Below are 21,629 nucleotides of genomic sequence, written 5' to 3'. Positions count from 1 at the left end.
CAACATAGGTGTGTCCGGTCCACGGCGTCATCCTTACTTGTGGGATATTCTCTTCCCCAACAGGAAATGGCAAAGAGCCCAGCAAAGCTGGTCACATGATCCCTCCTAGGCTCCGCCTTCCCCAGTCATTCTCTTTGCCGTTGTACAGGCAACATCTCCACGGAGATGGCTTAGAGTTTTTTGGTGTTTAACTGTAGTTTTTATTATTCAATCAAGAGTTTGTTATTTTAAAATAGTGCTGGTATGTACTATTTACTCTGAAACAGAAAAGAGATGAAGATTTCTGTTTGTAAGAGGAAAATGATTTTAGCAACCGTTACTAAAATCGATGGCTGTTTCCACACAGGACTGTTGAGAGGAATTAACTTCAGTTGGGGGAAACAGTGAGCAGACTTTTGCTGCTTGAGGTATGACACATTTCTAACAAGACGATGTAATGCTGGAAGCTGTCATTTTCCCTATGGGATCCGGTAAGCCATTTTTATTACATAAAGAAAAAAAGGGCTTCACAAGGGCTTTTAAGACTGTAGACATTTTCTGGGCTAAAACGATTGATATATAAGCATATTTTATACTTCATAGCTTTGAGGAATTATTTTATTCTTGGGAATTATATAAAATAACCGGCAGGCACTGTATTGGACACCTTATTCTCTAGGGGCTTTCCCTAATCATAGGCAGAGCCTCATTTTCGCGCCTCTATTGCGCACTTGTTTTTGGGAAGCATGACATGCAGATGCATGTGTGAGGAGCTCTGATACATAGAAAAGACTTTCTGAAGGCGTCATTTGGTATCGTATTCCCCTTTGGGCTTGGTTGGGTCTCAGCAAAGCAGATACCAGGGACTGTAAAGGGGTTAAATATAAAAACGGCTCCGGTTCCGTTATTTTAAGGGTTAAAGCTTTCAAATTTGGTGTGCAATACTTTTAAGGCTTTAAGACACTGTGGTGAAATTTTGGTGAATTTTGAACAATTCCTTCATACTTTTTCACATTTGCAGTAATAAAGTGTGTTCAGTTTAAAATTTAAAGTGACAGTAACTGTTTTATTTTAAAACGTTTTTTGTACTTTGTTATTAAGTTTATGCCTGTTTAACATGTCTGAACTACCAGATAGACTGTGTTCTGTATGTGGGGAAGCCAAGGTTCCTTCTCATTTAAATAGATGTGATTTATGTGACACAAAATTTAGAGAAAATGATGCCCAAGATGATTCCTCAAGTGAGGGGAGTAAGCATGGTACTGCATCATCCCCTCCTTAGTCTACGCCAGTCTTGCCCACACAGGAGGCCCCTAGTACATCTAGTGCGCCAATACTCCTTACTATGCAACAATTAACGGCTGTAATGGATAATTCTATCAAAAACATTTTAGCCAAAATGCCCACTTATCAGCGAAAGCGCGACTGCTCTGTTTTAGAAAATACTGAAGAGCATGAGGACGCTGATGATATTGGTTCTGAAGTGCCCCTACACCAGTCTGAGGGGGCCAGGGAGGTTTTGTCTGAGGGAGAAATTTCAGATTCAGGGAAAATTTCTCAACAAGCTGAACCTGATGTGATTACATTCAAATTTAAATTGGAACATCTCCGCGCTCTGCTTAAGGAGGTGTTATCTACTCTGGATGATTGTGAGAATTTGGTCATTCCAGAGAAATTATGTAAGATGGACAAGTTCCTAGAGGTCCCGGGGCCCCCCGAAGCTTTTCCTATACCCAAGCGGGTGGCGGACATTGTAAATAAAGAATGGGAAAGGCCCGGCATACCTTTCGTCCCTCCCCCTATATTTAAGAAATTGTTTCCTATGGTCGACCCCAGAAAGGACTTATGGCAGACAGTCCCCAAGGTCGAGGGGGCGGTTTCTACTCTAAACAAACGCACCACTATACCCATAGAAGATAGTTGTGCTTTCAAAGATCCTATGGATAAAAAATTAGAGGGTTTGCTTAAAAAGATGTTTGTTCAGCAAGGTTACCTTCTACAACCAATTTCATGCATTGTTCCTGTCACTACAGCAGCGTGTTTTTGGTTCGATGAACTAGAAAAGGCGCTCAATAAAGATTCTTCTTATGAGGAGATTTTGGACAGAATTCATGCTCTCAAATTGGCTAACTCTTTCACCCTAGACGCCACTTTGCAATTGGCTAGATTAGCGGCGAAAAATTCTGGGTTTGCTATTGTGGCGCGCAGAGCGCTTTGGCTAAAATCTTGGTCAGCGGATGCGTCTTCCAAGAACAAATTGCTTAACATTCCTTTCAAGGGGAAAACGCTGTTTGGCCCTGACTTGAAAGAGATTATTTCTGATATCACTGGGGGCAAGGGCCACGCCCTTCCTCAGGATAGGTCTTTCAAGGCCAAAAATAAACCTAATTTTCGTCCCTTTCGCAGAAACGGACCAGCCCCAAGTGCTACGTCCTCTAAGCAAGAGGGTAATACTTCTCAAGCCAAGCCAGCCTGGAGGCCAATGCAAGGCTGGAACAAAGGTAAGCAGGCCAAGAAACCTGCCACTGCTACCAAGACAGCATGAGATGTTGGCCCCCGATCCGGGACCGGATCTGGTGGGGGGCAGACTCTCTCTCTTCGCTCAGGCTTGGGCAAGAGATGTTCTGGATCCTTGGGCGCTAGAAATAGTCTCCCAAGGTTATCTTCTGGAATTCAAGGGGCTTCCCCCAAGGGGGAGGTTCCACAGGTCTCAATTGTCTTCAGACCACATAAAAAAACAGGCATTCTTACATTGTGTAGAAGACCTGTTAAAAATGGGAGTGATTCATCCTGTTCCATTAGGAGAACAAGGGATGGGGTTCTACTCCAATCTGTTCGTAGTTCCCAAAAAAGAGGGAACATTCAGACCAATCTTAGATCTCAAGATCCTAAACAAGTTTCTCAAGGTTCCATCGTTCAAAATGGAAACCATTCGAACAATTCTTCCTTCCATCCAGGAAGGTCAATTCATGACCACGGTGGATTTAAAGGATGCGTATCTACATATTCCTATCCACAAGGAACATCATCGGTTCCTAAGGTTCGCATTTCTGGACAAGCATTACCAGTTTGTGGCACTTCCGTTCGGATTAGCCACTGCTCCAAGAATTTTCACAAAGGTACTAGGGTCCCTTCTAGCGGTGCTAAGACCAAGGGGCATTGCAGTAGTACCTTACCTGGACGACATACTGATTCAAGCGTCATCCCTTCCACAAGCAAAGGCTCACACGGACATTGTCCTGGCCTTTCTCAGATCTCACGGGTGGAAAGTGAACGTAGAAAAAAGTTCTCTATCTCCGTCAACAAGGGTTCCCTTCTTGGGAACAATAATAGACTCCTTAGAAATGAGGATTTTTCTGACAGAGGCCAGAAAATCAAAACTTCTAAACTCTTGTCAAATACTTCATTCTGTTCCTCTTCCTTCCATAGCGCAGTGCATGGAAGTAATAGGTTTGATGGTAGCGGCAATGGACATAGTTCCTTTTGCGCGAATTCATCTAAGACCATTACAACTGTGCATGCTCAGTCAGTGGAATGGGGACTATACAGACTTGTCTCCGACGATACAAGTAGATCAGAGGACCAGAGATTCACTCCGTTGGTGGCTGTCCCTGGACAACCTGTCACAGGGGATGAGCTTCCGCAGACCAGAGTGGGTCATTGTCACGACCGACGCCAGTCTGGTGGGCTGGGGCGCGGTCTGGGGACCCCTGAAAGCTCAGGGTCTTTGGTCTCGGGAAGAATCTCTTCTCCCGATAAATATTCTGGAACTGAGAGCGATATTCAATGCTCTCAAGGCTTGGCCTCAGCTAGCAAAGGCCAAGTTTATACGGTTTCAATCAGACAACATGACGACTGTTGCGTACATCAACCATCAGGGGGGAACAAGGAGTTCCCTGGCGATGGAAGAAGTGACCAAAATCATTCAATGGGCGGAGACTCCTGCCACTTGTCTGCAATCCACATCCCAGGAGTGGAAAATTGGGAAGCGGATTTTCTGAGTCGTCAGACATTTCATCCGGGGGAGTGGGAACTCCATCCGGAAATCTTTGCCCAAATTACTCAATTGTGGGGCATTCCAGACATGGATCTGATGGCCTCTCGTCAGAACTTCAAGGTTCCTTGCTACGGGTCCAGATCCAGGGATCCCAAGGCGACTCTAGTAGATGCACTAGTAGCACCTTGGACCTTCAAACTAGCTTATGTATTCCCGCCGTTTCCTCTCATCCCCAGGCTGGTAGCCAGGATCAATCAGGAGAGGGCATCGGTGATCTTGATAGCTCCTGCGTGGCCACGCAGGACTTGGTATGCAGACCTGGTGAATATGTCATCAGCTCCACCATGGAAGCTACCTTTGAGACGAGACCTTCTTGTTCAAGGTCCGTTCGAACATCCGAATCTGGTCTCACTCCAACTGACTGCTTGGAGATTGAACGCTTGATCTTATCAAAGCGAGGGTTCTCAGATTCTGTCATTGATACTCTTGTTCAGGCCAGAAAGCCTGTAACTAGAAAAATCTACCACAAAATATGGAAAAAATATATTTGTTGGTGTGAATCTAAAGGATTCCCTTGGGACAAGATAAAAATTCCTAAGATTCTATCCTTTCTTCAAGAAGGTTTGGAGAAAGGATTATCTGCAAGTTCTTTGAAGGGACAGATTTCTGCATTGTCTGTGTTACTTCACAAAAAGCTGGCAGCTGTGCCAGATGTTCAAGCCTTTGTTCAGGCTCTGGTTAGAATCAAGCCTGTTTACAAACCTTTGACTCCTCCTTGGAGTCTCAATTTAGTTCTTTCAGTTCTTCAGGGGGTTCCGTTTGAACCCTTACATTCCGTTGATATTAAGTTATTATCTTGGAAAGTTTTGTTTTTGGTTGCAATTTCTTCTGCTAGAAGAGTTTCAGAATTATCTGCTCTGCAGTGTTCTCCTCCTTATCTGGTGTTCCATGCAGATAAGGTGGTTTTGCGTACTAAACCTGGTTTTCTTCCGAAAGTTGTTTCTAACAAAAACATTAACCAGGAGATAGTCGTGCCTTCTTTGTGTCCGAATCCAGTTTCAAAGAAGGAACGTTTGTTGCACAATTTGGATGTAGTTCGTGCTCTAAAATTCTATTTAGATGCTACAAAGGATTTTAGACAAACATCTTCCTTGTTTGTTGTTTATTCTGGTAAAAGGAGAGGTCAAAAAGCAACTTCTACCTCTCTCTCTTTTTGGATTAAAAGCATCATCAGATTGGCTTACGAGACTGCCGGACGGCAGCCTCCTGAAAGAATCACAGCTCATTCCACTAGGGCTGTGGCTTCCACTTGGGCCTTCAAGAACGAGGCTTCTGTTGATCAGATATGTAAGGCAGCGACTTGGTCTTCACTGCACACTTTTACTAAATTTTACAAATTTGATACTTTTGCTTCTTCTGAGGCTATTTTTGGGAGAAAGGTTTTGCAAGCCGTGGTGCCTTCCGTCTAGGTGACCTGATTTGCTCCCTCCCTTCATCCGTGTCCTAAAGCTTTGGTATTGGTTCCCACAAGTAAGGATGACGCCGTGGACCGGACACACCTATGTTGGAGAAAACAGAATTTATGTTTACCTGATAAATTACTTTCTCCAACGGTGTGTCCGGTCCACGGCCCGCCCTGGTTTTTTTAATCAGGTCTGATAATTTATTTTCTTTAACTACAGTCACCACGGTATCATATGATTTCTCCTATGCAAATATTCCTCCTTTACGTCGGTCGAATGACTGGGGAAGGCGGAGCCTAGGAGGGATCATGTGACCAGCTTTGCTGGGCTCTTTGCCATTTCCTGTTGGGGAAGAGAATATCCCACAAGTAAGGATGACGCCGTGGACCGGACACACCGTTGGAGAAAGTAATTTATCAGGTAAACATAAATTCTGTTTTAATCTAGTTATAGGAGCTTAGTCCAAAAAAACATAAGTAACACTGCACTCGGTTTGTCCAGAAATTGCCGTTTAACCCCTTATGAGCCCTATATCAAAAACAGAGAATACTCCATAAAGAATTATCCCCTAGTCTCCTGGTCACCCGTTCCTGCATCCTGCCGGAAATATCCTACCTCAGGATATATACATGTCCCAATAATTGCCATCTATTTTCTGAAGTGCAAGTCCCCTATAATTATAGAAGACTGAGCACTTTCCGGTATCTCTCCGTCCGGCAGGAGGAAAGCCTACCAAGCGTGAGAGGATGTCGCTCCTCACAGAGGTCTGTAGAAAAAAGAAAGACAGAGTAAACTTACTCAGGCTTTCTATACCAGGGCAGCATAATGTTAGGAATACTCAGTGAGGCCCACCTCACAAGTTCCCAACTGCTTAAGCTACCCACAGCCCTCTTGAAGAGACTAACGTGGAGAACAGCTATACCCAATGTGATGGAAGATCAGAGCAATCCTGCCCTGACTTCAAAACAAAAAAATCTTGATAGAAGAAATCTTTAACAAACACCTAATTACTTCACCTCCTCCTTGCACTAGAGGCAAAGAGAATGACTGGGGTTTGTGGGAAGGGAAGTGATACTTAACAGCTTTGCTGTGGTGCTCTTTGCCTCCTCCTGCTGGCCAGGAGTGATATTCCCAACAGTAATTGACGATGATCCGTGGACTCAACGTGTCATTAGAAAGAAACCCTACTGAATAAATGGATCAGTTCATTGCTATAGCTCTTTTGGTAGGAGAATTCAAGCCCTTAATGTTTTGTGCTATAATCTTAATCGGATACTGGCACGAAATACAATTATTTACCTTTGGTGGCATAAGCCCAATAAAGGCCTCCTATAAGAAGCTAATGTGTACATGTGAGGATGTGTTAACTTATAAAACATACTTAAAATATTGAGAGGTCAACACAAGACGCAAGAGACATGCATACCTAAATATCACAGTGCCACTCCTGGGCCTCCAGAAAACAAAGAAGGAAGCGAAGACGGGTGTCAAGCAAGTACAACCGTTCTGAACATGACGATAATGGACATCAGCCACCTAAAAATAAAAACATTTTGAAGGTCTAATTATAACAGTTGTGAGAGCAGATATATTGATTGCATTTTTATTCTGTCTATTTTTGCAGGAGAAGCTGCGATTGCAGGGACAGATTACAGAAGGAAGCAACATGATTAAAACTATCCTTTTTGGCCGCTACGAGTTAGACACATGGTACCATTCTCCCTACCCAGAAGAATATGCACGCTTGGGGCGGTTGTACATGTGTGAGTTCTGTCTCAAGTACATGAAAAGCCAGACAATTCTACGTAGGCACATGGTGAGTAACAGTCCTCTGTAATATAGTACCTTGCTTTCCTTTCTCTTTTTTTTAAATTTGCATTTTCTTCTTATTCATTGCAGTGTTCTCCCCAAGATCTTTTTAATGGGTGTACCACCCAATTGATTTTACTGATTTAGCCAGCTAAAATTTTAGCCAAAATAAGCTAAATTTATTGTTAACCTCTCTGTACCATAAGGATGAAGGTACTATGTCACACAGTATTTTGCAAAGCTTACTGTGAGGACATAATACGTCCAGCACAGGGGTGCAACAGCGGGATACGCAACCAGTGGGCCAACGGCATCTGCCTTCATATGGTAAGGGAGCACCACTGATTATGCTCCCTTTGCATATGAAGCCACATCGCTGATTGTTAGTTAATCTGTCTGTCACTCTCTGTAATGATCTTCCGTTGGCGCTGAATGGAGTGGTGGGAGGTAAGTGAGTGGGTGGCCCAGCGCAGGAGGGGGGGTTCCCTACACATCAAATAATGGTTTTGAAGGGAGTGATGGTAGGACCCTACACTACAGAATAAAATATATGATCAATATATTAAAAAAATAAAAATAGAATTTGTTACTAGAAGAATGTCATGGGGAGGAGGGAGGAGGATAGGGTTGGAGACCTGTTGGGGGGGGGGTCAGGATGGTGGGAGGGTAAGGTGGGATCCATACACTACAGAAATTAAAAATATATATGTTTGAAAATAAAGAGCCCTAAACTACATACTGGCAGACTGTCTGCCAGTACCCAAGATGGTGGTGATCAGTGGGAGGGCAAAAAAGCTGTTTGGGAGTGATCAGGGATGTGGGGTGGTGTAATCCCTACACTACAGCAAATATTAACCTTACAAGATTATTATCCCTTCTCTGCCAGGCATTTCAGAAGTGTGGTGCGCAGCTGCAATTATTGACCTATTTGCCAAAAAACAAAGCCATGCTTGTCTGCTATTTCTGCACAAAGGGGATCCCAAAGAAGTTTTTACAACCATTTGTCTTATGACTGCAATAGTTGTATCTAAATAATTTCAGTGAGAAACCAAAAGTTTGTGCAAAAGTTAACTTTTTTTCTTTGTGTGTGTGTGTGGCTTATTTGGCGGCCAAATAGTGGCATCAAATATATCAAATGGGCCTAGATCAATACTTTGGGTTGTCTACTTGTGATAGCAAAAATGCTAAAAATTCTATGTACTTTATGCAAGTTTTTCTCTGAAATTACCAATAGCAAAGGGGTTACAAATTTTCAATGCTTAGTGCTTAAAGTATCATTAAATATATTCTTATGTTTAATTGTGCAACTTAAAGGGACAGTCTACACTAAAATTGTTATTGTTTAAAAAGATAGACAATGGTTTCACTAACCATTTTCCAGTTTTGCACAACCAACATTGATATATGAATATAGTTTATAACATTTAAACCTCTAAATTTCTGTATGTTTCTAAGCCACTATAGACATCCTCTTATCATATGCTTTTGTATTTGCTTTTTACAACAGGAGACTGCTAGTTCATGTGGGCCATATAGATAACATTGTAAATACACAAAAAGAAAATTATTAACCTGTTAAAACACAAACAATTAATCAAACAAAAAACAACGTGTTAGTACAAAAAGGATATGTCCAAAAAGTAAATTGGAGACTAAATCCCAACTCAAATGTGCATAAGTGATCCCAGGGATTACTTCTCAGTGGAAATGAATGCTACAGAAGAACAAGGGTTAACCTCAAATAAAACAGATCAATGCTGCCAATGGTGATGTCCTGTGAGACTACAGGGTTAATTCTTATGTAAATTGTATACTCGCATACTGCAGAGCTTCACATCAAGCTCTAGATATAAAAGTAATGGGAGAACGTGTTAAAATCACAGGGGTTTACAGGGAACAACCACAGCTAGAACATCTGTATATTACACAGACTGTATATTGTAAACAATGTGATTACGGTTTAGTTCAGAAGGTTGGTTCTCTGCCCACAACGTGACATCACACGCTCAAATCCTGCACGAGGAGTTATTTAAGATTTAGCATAACGGAGTACTAAATGCAAATTTAATAGATAAATAATAAATTTAGTCGTGATCAGGTGGCTGTCAGAAGATGCTTAGCTACAAGGTAATCAGAGGTAAAAGTATATTTATATAACTGTGTTGGCTATAAAAAAAACTGGGAAATGGATAATTAAGGGATTATATCTAGCTTTTAAAACAATACACATTCTATTGTAGACTGTCCCTTTAATTTGAACTTTGGATAGCAGAAAATGTTATAATATTAGAAAGTATTATTCTGCCCCCACCCGGCAACTTTTTTTTTTTAAATATTTTTATTGAGGCAAATAATAAAACAGTACAGAGCATAGTAACCACAAACATAGGCCCTTAACCCGCAAGGGCAATTGTCAAAAATATATATCGCTGCCAATACATTGAGCATGACATACCATATTTTAAATCAGTAATGAGATCTTACATTTCAAAAACACTAGGTATTAGAGAACTAATAGTCAAAAATAATGTAAAAATTGTAATGCTTCCTGTGTGGTCAAAAGACAGAAAAACTGACCTCGCGTTTTTTAAGTATATAACATATAGGGCCCTTTTTGGGTCCTCAGGACTATAAGTATATACATATATTAGGGAGAGGTTTATCAACCATAACTATAATGAAGGACTCTTGTGTAGTTTATAGGGGGTCATAGATTGGATCTGTGTCCCTTAGCTTAAGAAATAAGCCCCTGAAGGGGGGGGGGGGGGGGCGAGCCTATTAATATAGAAACAAGCTGGAAACAAAAAGTAGAAGATAGAGTTGGACATGAACTAGTACTATGAGTGTAAATAGGGCTGTACACATTTCTCTAGCCTTAATATATAAGAATTACCAGCAGCAAGAGAGTTATAGAGGATCCACTGCCCCGGCTGCCGGCAGCTTCATAGTTACCAATATAGAATCACTTTTGCTGCAAAGTTGTTGTACATACAGGTTAAGTCTTGGGTTTTTATCTAATAGCGTGAAGGAAAGATAACGTATGTATATATTCTATTCCCTTAATACAATATATAATATGAAACCTTATATTATTTCCAGGTCCACAATAATACATTTCTAGTATTGAGTATTACAAGAAAATTATAAGACAAGGGTATAATGGAGGATTCTTGTTGAATCAGCCTTGCTATAATGTTGTTGTGAATACAGGTTAAGTCTTGGGTTTTTATCTAATAGCATGAAGGACAAATAACGTATGCAAGTATTCTATGCCCTAAATACAATCTATAATATAATATGAAACCTTATGTCATTTCCTGGGCCACAATAATACATTTCTAGCATTGAGTATTACAAGAAAGTTATGAGTGTAATGTAGGATTTTTGTTGACAGTGCAAATAATGGGTTCTTAACATATTAAACTTGTAAAAAAAAAGCCTACAAACATTATAGATAAACAATCTATATATCTAACTAGCGTCCTGTCAGAAGCCTATAAAAAAATACCATATTGCAAACTGCAGTAACTAAGCAAATTTTAAGTATAGGGGAATCCCTAAAGCCCAAGGAAATATCTGAGCAGGGACAGTAATGCCTAACAGGAAACTATTTGTTTATTAAACTAAAATCTTATATCTTAATATTACCAGGAAACAGCAAACATAACACATTGTCCATATAGATATGTAGACATCACTGAGCAGCAAAAGTCAGGGCAAATATGACATGCTCATTCTACTGTTGTCATTTTACATGTCCGAGCTTTATCCAATTCCAGCTCTTTGGTGGAATATCAATTCATCAGACGACCAGTACTGGGCAAAACGCTCCATCTGCAAATAGTATCTGAATAACATGCCCGGTATATTCCACTCATCTGCAGAAGCCCCTTTCTTGAGAGATTTGTCCAGGGTCATACTTGACCTCCAACTATATATGTTAGCCTCCAATAGCATCTCAATCTCATCTAACCACCAAGTCTCATTCAACATCTGCAGCCAGCAAGTCCCCAAACACAAATCTACTGTGGGTAACTGCGTGACTATGATAGCCCCTTGCAGTCCCCACTCATTCTTGATCCGCTGCTCCTCTATTTGAGTATCTTCTCGAACACATAGGAAAGATGTCTGCGTTCTCTGTAGGTGCCATGTCACAGATGCCTCGGCATTACAAGCCAACATCATCCCTGTCCACGGATGTTGCGTTTTAGCAGGGCGCAGTGAAGAGATCTGATTACTTATGATCCACTTAAGCTCTTCCCGAATATTGTTGAAAGCTGAAGCTATAGCATCACATAGGTCCTCCATGGTGTAACAGAACTGTACAGAGCCACGAGGGTAAAAAGATGGCTGCTCACCAATAGTTCTACACAGGGCGATCCTCCTGCAGGGTTTACAGCTCGACTGTCTCAATAGTTCAGGATGAGTAGAATCCACGGTTAGGTCTTAACTTACTAGGTTTCTGCTACTCTTTTGGGATATCAACTAGTCCAGCAAATGGTCAATGTCTGTCTAATAGAAATAAGTATTATGGAGCTCTAATGATGTGCGAACATGCTGTAGCCGCGCTAGATCCGCCACCCCACCCGGCAACTTTGACACATGGCTGGCAAACGTTTCCTTGGAGACCACTGCAATGTATTTAAAAAAAAAATAAAAAAATATCCTGAAGTATAATCAGAACTGATGCACTGTGGCACATTTCTAGCATAAAAAAGGGAAACTAATATTATTTCTTAAATTGCTTGCTATCACGTTGAATCTTTACATTTTTAAAAGGACATAAAACCAAAATTCCTTTCATAAGGTGGTTGAGGTCCCCAAGTCTATTACTTCTGGGATTCAACTCCTGGCCACTAGGAGGAGAAAATGATTTCCAAAACTCCAAGAGAATTCTATCCCTCCAACCTCACTCATAAGCTACTCTTATCTTTGTCTCCCATGAGGAAGATGAAGAATTTAGGTTCTTCAGTGTGTACATTGAGAGGATTATTCAGACCAATTTGAGGCCCATTTTTCCCTCAGATTGCTGCTACTGGGAGATAGAGGGGATATTGAAGTATAGGGCAGTGACACAATTACTCCCAGTAAAGGAGTTGGTCACAAGCCTGCCACAGGTGTCGGGGGTACCGGTCCCTTAACCTCCTCCTGTTGTCATCAATATACTCCTTACAGTGATCCTCTGCTGTGATGTACACCGCACTGGATGGGCTTTCCTGGAAGCTGTCATTTCTACAGTGGGTAAGATTATTAGTGGGTGCACTAAAGTGTGTTTTTCATGTAAATGGCAAGAGTCCATGAACTAGTGATGTATGGGATATACATTCCTACCAGGAGGGGGCAAAGTTTCCCAAACCTCAAAATGCCTATAAATACACCTCCCACCACACACATACTTTAGTTTTACAAAATCTGCATCCTATGGAGGTGGTGAAGTAAGTTTGTGCTTGATTTTTATGTTTTCTTCTATGATAAGCGCTTTTAAGCATTCTGAAGTCCAATTCCTCTCAGAGTACAGTGTTTTGTCAGAGGGACGTGAAGAGAGTATTGCCTGTTTATTTTTATGGTTTCACTCATGGGAAATCTTTTCAAGGGTTCTCTGTTATCGGTCGCAGGGATTCAGCTCCTACCTCCCTTTTCAGATCGACGATATAGTCTTTTATATACCATTACCTCTGCTGATAGTTTTCAGTACTGGTTTGGCTATCTGCTATGTGGATGGGTGTCTTTGGTAAGTATGTATCATTATTTAAGACACACTCAGCTATGTTTGGCACTTTATGTATTAATATAAAGTTTTAAATATATGTATTTACTTATATTTGCCATGAGTCAGGTCTATGTGTATTTCCTTTTGCAGTAACAGTTTCAGTATGGGAATTATGTTTTAGAAAAGTTTATATTTTTATAAAATTTTCTTACCTGGAGTTTATTCATTTTTTTTTTTTTTTTTTTTTTTTTTTTCAATTTGACTTGTTTTTTCCTTAAATATCGCGGGCAAATCTAGGCTCACGGAGACGCAAAATAACATAATTTATGTAAGAACTTACCTGATTCATTTATTTCATATTGGCTAGAGTCCATGAGCTAGTGACGTATGGGATATACATTCCTACCAGGAGGGGCAAAGTTTCCCAAACCTCAAAATGCCTATAAATACACCCCACCACACCCACAATTCAGTTTAACGAATAGCCAAGAAGTGGGGTGATAAGAAAGGAGCGAAAGCATCAACAAGGAATTGGAATAATTGTGCTTTATACAAAAAAATCATAACCACCACAAAAAGGGTGGACCTCATGGACTCTTGCCAATATGAAAGAAATGAATTTATCAGGTAAGTTCTTACATAAATTATGTTTTCTTTCATGTAATTGGCAAGAGTCCATGAGCTAGTGACATATGGGATAGCAAATACCCAAGATGTGGAACTCCACTCAAGAGTCACTAGAGAGGGAGGGATAAAAAATAAAGACCGATAATTCCGCTGAAAATAGAATCCGCAACCCAAATCAAAAAGTTTTAATCTTTATAATGAAAAAAACTGAAATTATAAGCAGAAGAATCAAACTGAAACAGCTGCCTGAAGAACTTTTCTACCAAAAACTGCTTCTGAAGAAGAGAAAACATCAAATTGGTAAAATTTAGTAAAAGTATGCAAAGAAGACCAAGTTGCTGCTTTGCAAATCTGATCAACAGATGCTTCATTCTTAAAAGCCCAGGAAGTAGAAACTGACCTAGTAGAATGAGCCGTAATCCTCTGAGGCGGGGAATTACCCGACTCCAAATAAGCATGATGAATCTAAAGCTTTTAACCAAGAAGCCAAAGAAATGGCAGAAGCCTTCTGACCTTTCCTAGAACCAGAAAAGATAACAAATAGACTAGAAGTCTTTCGGAAATCTTTAGTAGCTTCAACATATTTCAAAGCTCTTACCACATCCAAAGAATGTAAAGATCTTTCCAAAGAATTCTTAGGATTAGGACACAACGAAGGGACAACAATTTCTCTACTAATGTTGTTGGAATTCACAACTTTAGGTAAAAATTTAAATGAAGTCCGCAAAACCACCTTATCCTGATGAAAAATCAGAAAAGGAGATTCACAAGAGAGCAGATAATTCAGAAACTCTTCTAGCTGAAGAGATGGCCAAAAGAAACAATACTTTCCAAGAAAGTAATTTAATGTCCAGAGAATGCATAGGCTCAAACGGAGGAGCCTGTAAAGCTCTCAAAACCAAATTAAGACTCCAAGGAGGAGAAATTGACTTAATGACAGGCTTGATACGAACTAAAGTCTGTACAAAACGACCGCATACCAATACCTGTGTGGCCATGCTGGAGCCACCAGCTGTACAAATGAACGTTCCATTATGATTTTGGAAATCACTCTTGGAAGAAGAACTAGAGGCGGAAAGATATAAGCAGGTTGATAATTCCAAGGAAGTGACAAAACATCCACTGCTTCCGCCTGAGGATCCCTGGACAGATACCTGGGAAGTTTCCTGTTTAGATGAGAAGCCATCAGATCTATTTTTGGATGCCCCCACATCTGTACAATCTGAAGAAACACATCTGGGTGAAGAGACCATTCTCCCGGATGTAAAGTCTGGCGACTGAGATAATCCGCTTCCCAATTGTCTATACCTGGGATAAGAACCGCAGATATTAGACAGGAGCTGGATTCCGCCCATACAAGTATCCGAGATACTTCTTTCATAGCTTGAGGACTGTGAGTCCCACCTTGATGATTGACATACACCACGGTTGTGACATTGTCTGTCTGAAAACAAATAAACGGTTCTCTCTTCAGAAGAGGCCAGAACTGAAGAGCTCTGAGAATCGCACAGAGTTCCAAAATATTGATTGGTAATCTCGCCTCTTGAGATTTCCAAACCCCCTGCGCTGTCAGAGACCCCCAGACAGCTCCCCAACCTGAAAGACTCGCATCTGGTTGGACGAAGAAAAGAGGCCCCTTGAACTATACGATGGTGATCTAACCACCAAGTCAGAGATAGTCGAGTATTGGGGTTTAAGGATATTAATTGTGATATCTTTGTATAATCCCTGCACCATTGGTTCAGCATACAAAGCGGAAGAGGTCTCGTGTGAAAACGAGTAAAGGGGATCGCATCAGATGCTGCAGTCATGAGACCTAAAACCTCCATGCACATAAAAGCAGAACAGATACAAAGGCTGCCCTTCTCTCACTTAAACCCAGAATCTGTTGTATTATTATAGTCAGAACCAATAGGGATTCAGAATAGTATCTAACCTTTAAAGTTAGAAATAGCTTGTAAGCCCTCAACTTAGAACTAATGTTGATATTACGTTTGCATCTGGGTATAATAACGGTGTCAGTAATATACAATATAGAACAAAAAAGAAAAAGAACATATATTCACATCCACATGTCTGAATACGTATCTTATCTATAAATATTTTATACACTTGATAAAGAAAATTTCTGAGTTATATAGAAAATAATTATCAATAATAATAATATAAAACAAGTAGTGAAAAACTTAGAATAGATGGGAATTATACACAAAGTATGCAAACTATACTTCCCAAATCCAGGTATACGTGTGAACTGTGAAAAGGATGCCGCTCTGTTCAAGGGTGCAGAAATCTGTGCTCCTGCTCCCAAAGTCTGTGTGTGTCTGCAATTTTCTTGTTTTATGTACGTGCTGTTTATGCACACTTATGTGTTCCGTCTGCAGCTGATACTTGGAATAAACTGCTTTTATGTTCAGAGATGGTTGCGCTCTGTCTTTTCTGTTTTTATGCTCCATGCACATAGCTACTGAAGGGAATGACTGAGACTGAAGGTTCCGACAAGCTGAAACCAATTTCAGACGTCTTTTGTCTGTTAGATTCAGTATCCATGACTTTGTCTCTATTTGGAATCCTAAAAAGGTTACCCTTGTCTGAGGAATCAAGGAACTCTTTGGTAAATTGATCCTCCAACCATGTTTTTGAAGAAACACTAGTTGATTCGTGTGAGATTCTGCAGAATGTAAAGACTGAGCAAGTACCAAGATATCATCCAAATAAGGAAACACCGCAATACCCCGCTCTCTGATTACAGAGAGTAGGGCACCGAGAACCTTTGAAAAGATCCTCGGAGCTGTTGCTAGGCCAAAAGGAAGAGCAAGAAATTGGTAATGCTTGTCTAGAAAAGAGAATCTCAGGAACTGATAGTGATCTGGATGAATCTGAATATGAAGATAAGCATCCTGTAAGTCTTATTGTGGACATATAATGCCTTTGCTGAACAAAAGGCAGAATAGTCCTTATAGTCACCATTTTGAATGTTGGTATTCTTACATAACGATTCAAAATTTTTAGATCCAGAACTGGTCTGAAAGAATTCTTTCTTTGGAACAATGAACAGATTTGAATAAAATCCCAGACCCTGTTCCAGATATGGAACTGGCACAATTACCCCAGATGACTCCAGTTCTGAAACACACTTCAGGAAAGCCTGAGCCTTTACTGGGTTCACTGGAATGCGTGAGAGAGAGAATCTTCTCACAGGCGGTCTTACTTTGAAACCTATTCTGTACCCTTGAGAAACAATGTTCTGAATCCAATGATTTTGGATTGAATTGATCCAAACATCTTTGAAAAATCGTAGTCTGCCCCCTACCAGCTGTGCTGGAATGAGGGCCACACCTTCATGCGGACTTGGGGGCTAGTTTTGATTTTCTTAAAGGCTTGGATTTATTCCAGACTGAAGAAGGCTTCCAATTGGAAACCGTTCCTTTAGGGGAAGGGTCAGGCTTCTGCTCCTTATTCTGATGAAAGGAACGAAAACGGTTAGCAGCCCTAAATTTACCTTTTAGATTTTTTTTGATCCTGAGGCAAAAAAGCTCCCTTCCCCCCAGTGACAGTTGAAATTATAGAATCCAACTGAGAACCAAACAACTTATTACCTTGGAAAGAAAGAGATAGCAACGTTGACTTAGAAGTCATATCTGCATTCCAAGATTTAAGTCATAAAGCTCTTCTAGCTAAAATAGCTAAAGACATATACCTAACATCAATCTGATACAGGGTCAGATTTAGACATCTTGCAATATGTAATAGAAAAAACAACATATAAAGCAAAATTATCAATTTCCTTATATGACAGTTTCAGGAATGGGAAAAAATGCAAACAGAATAAGCCTCTGGAAACCAGAAGCAAAAAGAAAATGATTTAAACAATGTAAAAAAAACTGGCGCCAAGTATGACGCCCACAATTGACAAAATATTTTTTGGCACCAAAAACGTCTGCAACAAACACGAGCGTCATAGATGACGCAACTACGTGAAAACTCTCGTCGCCAACTAAGATGCCGGAAATGACGTCATAACGTCAACAAACGTAATTCTCGTGCCAAAAAAGTCTTACGCCAAAAATTATGCAATAAATTACAGCATTTTGTGCTTCTGCGAGCCTAACAGCCCGCAATTTAGAAAGAAAAGTCAATTTGAAAATTTTTCAGGTAAGGAAAAAATTTATTCATATGCATTTCCCAAAATGAAACTGACAGTCTGTAAGAAGGAAATATACTGATTAACCTGAATCATGGCAAATATAAGTATAAAACATAAATTTAGAACTTTACATATTAAGTGCCAAACCATAGCTGAGAGTGTCATAAATAAAATAAAACATACTTACCAAAAGACACTCATCTACATAAAGTAGATAGCCAAACCAGTACTGAGACGAGAATCAGCAGAGGTAATGGTATATAAGAGTATATCGTCGATCTGAAAAGGGAGGTAGGAGATGAATCTCTACGACCGAAAACAGAGAACCTATGAAATAGATCCCCGTTAGGATGACCATTGCATTCAATAGGTAATACTCCCTTCACATCCCTCTGTCATTCACTGCACTCTGAGAGGAAAACTGGCTTCAGCATGCTGCGAAGCGCATATCGACGTAGAAATCTAGCACAAACTTACTTCACCACCTCCATAGGAGGAAAAGTTTGTAAAACTGAATTGTGGGTGTGGTGGGGGGGTGTATTTATAGGCATTTTGAGGTTTGGGAAGCTTTGCCCCTCCCTGGTAGGAATGTATATCCCATACGTCACTAGCTCATGGACTCTTGCCAATTACATGAAAGAAACTGTTATTTATTGCATTGTTTTTGGCGCAAACATTTTTTGGTGCAAATTTGTGTCTAGTGTTGCAAGCTTCATCATTTCCTGCGTCTTTGACGTTTGGCGCAAAGTTGCGCTTGTTATGACGCGAGTTGCGTCATTTCCGGATGTTGCGTTGTGCATCATACTTGGTGCCAAATATTTTTTTGGTTATATTACCCCACTTCCTTTATACTTTCCGCTCTCTTTATATTCTAGAGGCTATGCTGTTTGCTTTTCTGCTTATTTAGCAAATGCATTTTTGCCATTTCTGATACTGCTATATGAGGAAATTGGATATTTTGTTTAAATTTAATTTTTTCTTTTACATTTTGCAAGATGTCTGTCTGATCCTGTCTCAAAAGCTACTGTAGGAACCATGCTGCCTGAACACAGTTCTACCAAAGCTAAGTGTATCTGTTGTAAGCAAGCTGAGATTATAGCTCCGGCTATATCATGTAACAGTTGTCATGATAAGCTTTTGCATGCTAATTATGTTTCTATTAGTACTAGTACAGCGTCTGTTGTTCCCTCAACATCTAATGTACATGATATCCCTGTTGATATGAAAAATGATATTGCTGATGCAATACAGAAGGTTATGTCTGCTATTCCACCTTCTAATAAACGTAAAGGTCTTTTGAAAACTTCTCATAAAAATTATGAAATTTGTGATGACTGACAACATACTGAAATATCCTCCTCTGAAAAGATCTCTCTGCTTTAGAAGATCCTACTTCAGACATTGAAATTGATAAATCTTCTCTTTTTAAGATTGAATATATTCGGTCTTTGTTGAAAGAAGTATTGGTTACTTTGGGTATTGAGGAGTCTGATCCTCTTGATAACAAAACCAGTAAATGTTTAAATTCCGTTTTTAAACCTTCTGTGATTACTCCTGAGGTTTTTCCTGTTCCAGATGCGGTTTCTGATGTGATTGCTAAGGAATGGTCTAAGACTGGTGCTTCTTTTAATCCTCCTCCTAGGTTTAAGAAGTTGTATCCTTTACCAGTGGCTAATTTGGAGTTTTGGGAAAAAGTCCCTAAGGTTGATGGGGCTATTTCTACTCTTACCAAATGTACTACTCTTCCTATGGAAGTTAGGACTTCTTTTAAGGATCCTTTATATAGGAAGGATGAATCTTACCTAATGAAAGCTTATTTACATTCTGGCTATATTCTCAGGCCTGCCATTTCTATGGCTGATGTTGCGGCTGCATCAACTTTTTGGTTGGATAGCTTAGCACATCGGGAAACAGATTCTGATTTGTCTAGCATTGTTAGTTTGCTTCAACATGCTAATCATTTTATTTGTGATGCTATTTTTTATATCATCAAGATTGATGTAAAATATGTCTTTAGCTATTCTAGCTAGAAGAGCTTTATGGCTTAAATCATGGAATGCTGACATGGTATCTAATTCTAGATTACTATCTTTCCAGGGTAATAATTTATTTTGTTCTCATTTGGATTCTTTTATTTCCACTATCACTGGGGGAAGGGAGTTTTTTTTGCCCCAAAATAAGAAGTCTAAGGGTAAATCTAAAGCTTTTCTAATCGGTTTCGTTCCTTTTGTCAGAATAGAGAACAGAAAACCACTCTCCTGGACTCTGGTTCCAATTGGAAGCCATCTTCAAGTTGGAATAAATCCAAGCCTTATAAGAAACCAAAGCCAGCCCCTAAGACTGCATGAAGGTGCGGCCCTCAATCCAGTTCAACTGGTGGGGGGGGCAGATTTAAATTATTTGAAAACATTTGGGCATATTCTGTTCAGAATCAGTGGATTCAGATCATTGTCTCTCAAGGGTATCGAATAGGTTTCAGAATAAGACCTCCTGTGAAAAGATTATTTCTCTCATGTTCAGAAAAGTCTGAGCTTTCACAGTATTTGTTGGAAGTGTGTTTCAGATCTGGAGCTTTCAGGGCTGATTATACCACTTTCGCTTTAGGAACAGGGTCTGGGATTTTATTCATATCTATTTCATTGCCCCAAAGAAGAAAATTCATTCAGACCATTTCTGGATCTTAAGTTTTTGAATCGCTTTGTAATGGTCCCAACTTTCAAGATGGTGAATATAAGGACTATTCTGCCTTTTGTTCAGCAAGGTCATTACATGTCCGCAATAGACTTACATGACGCTTATCTTCACATTCCGATTCATCCAGATCACTATCAGTTTCTGAGATTCTCTTTTCTAGACAAGCATTACCAATTTATTGCTCTTCCATTTGGCCTAGCGACAGCTCCAAGAATCTCTTAATAGGTTCTTTTTGCCCTTCTATCTGTAATCAAAGAGCAGGGTATTGTGGTGTTTCCTTATTTGGACAATATCTTGGTACTGGCTAAATCTTTTTCATTTAGCAGAATCTCACACAAAACTAGTGTGGTTTCTTCAAGGACATGGTTGGAGGATCAATTTACCAAAGAGTTTCTTGATTCCTTAAGCATGGGTCACCTTTTTAGGTTTCCAGATTCAGTGTCCATAACTGTCTTTAACAGACAAGAGAAGAAATAAATTGGGTTCATCCTTTTGAAACCTTCATTCTCGATCATTCCCTTCAGTGGCTATGTGCATGTAAGTTTTAGGTCTCATGACTGCAGCATCGGACGTGATCCCCTTTTCTCGTTTTCATGAGTAATCTGCAGCTTTGCATGCTGAATCAATGGTGCAGGGATTATACTCGGCTATCACAATTGATATTCGTAAATCCCAGCATTCTACTCTCTCTGACTTGGTGGTTAGACTATCATCGTATTGTTCATTATTTGTTCGTCCTTCCTGGACTGTAGTCTCAACAGATGCAAGTCTTTCAGGTTGGGAAGCTGTCTGGGGGTCTCTGGCAGCACAAGGGGTTTGGAATCCTCTAGATGTGAGGTTACCAATAAATATCTTAGAACTCCGTGCTATTTTCAGGACTCTTCAGACTTGGCCTCTATTAAAGAGATAACTTTTCATTTGCTTTCAGACCGACAATATCACAACTGTGGCATATGTCAATCATCAGGGAGGGACTCGCAGTCCTTTAGCAATGAAAGAAGTGTCACGGATACTTTCTTGGGTGGAATCCAAATCTTGTCTAATTTCTGCGATTCATATCCCAGGTCTAGATAATTGGGAAGCGGATTATCACAGCCGTCAGACTTTGCATCCGGGGGAGTGGTCTCTCCATCCAATTTTTTTCATATTGTACAGAAATAGATCTGATGGCTTCCCATCTAAACAGGAAACTTCCCAGATACC

The 21,629-nt window shown here is 40.1% G+C and overlaps 1 protein-coding gene across 4 annotated transcripts in view; it reads left to right on the top strand.

Annotated features, from left to right (window-relative positions):
• Positions 1-21,629, top strand: part of KAT7 (lysine acetyltransferase 7) — a 292,481-nt gene that overhangs the window by 73,435 nt on the left and 197,417 nt on the right. For all 4 annotated transcript variants that reach the window (XM_053700145.1, XM_053700141.1, XM_053700136.1 and 1 more), the window contains one exon: positions 7,064-7,255. In XM_053700145.1, the coding sequence (XP_053556120.1) occupies positions 7,064-7,255 (192 nt within the window). The remainder of the gene's footprint in view (positions 1-7,063; positions 7,256-21,629) is intronic.

Source organism: Bombina bombina, chromosome 1 (assembly GCF_027579735.1).
Source record: "Bombina bombina isolate aBomBom1 chromosome 1, aBomBom1.pri, whole genome shotgun sequence".
Lineage (NCBI taxonomy): Eukaryota > Metazoa > Chordata > Amphibia > Anura > Bombinatoridae > Bombina > Bombina bombina.
This window is presented reverse-complemented; position numbering and strand designations above follow the sequence as displayed.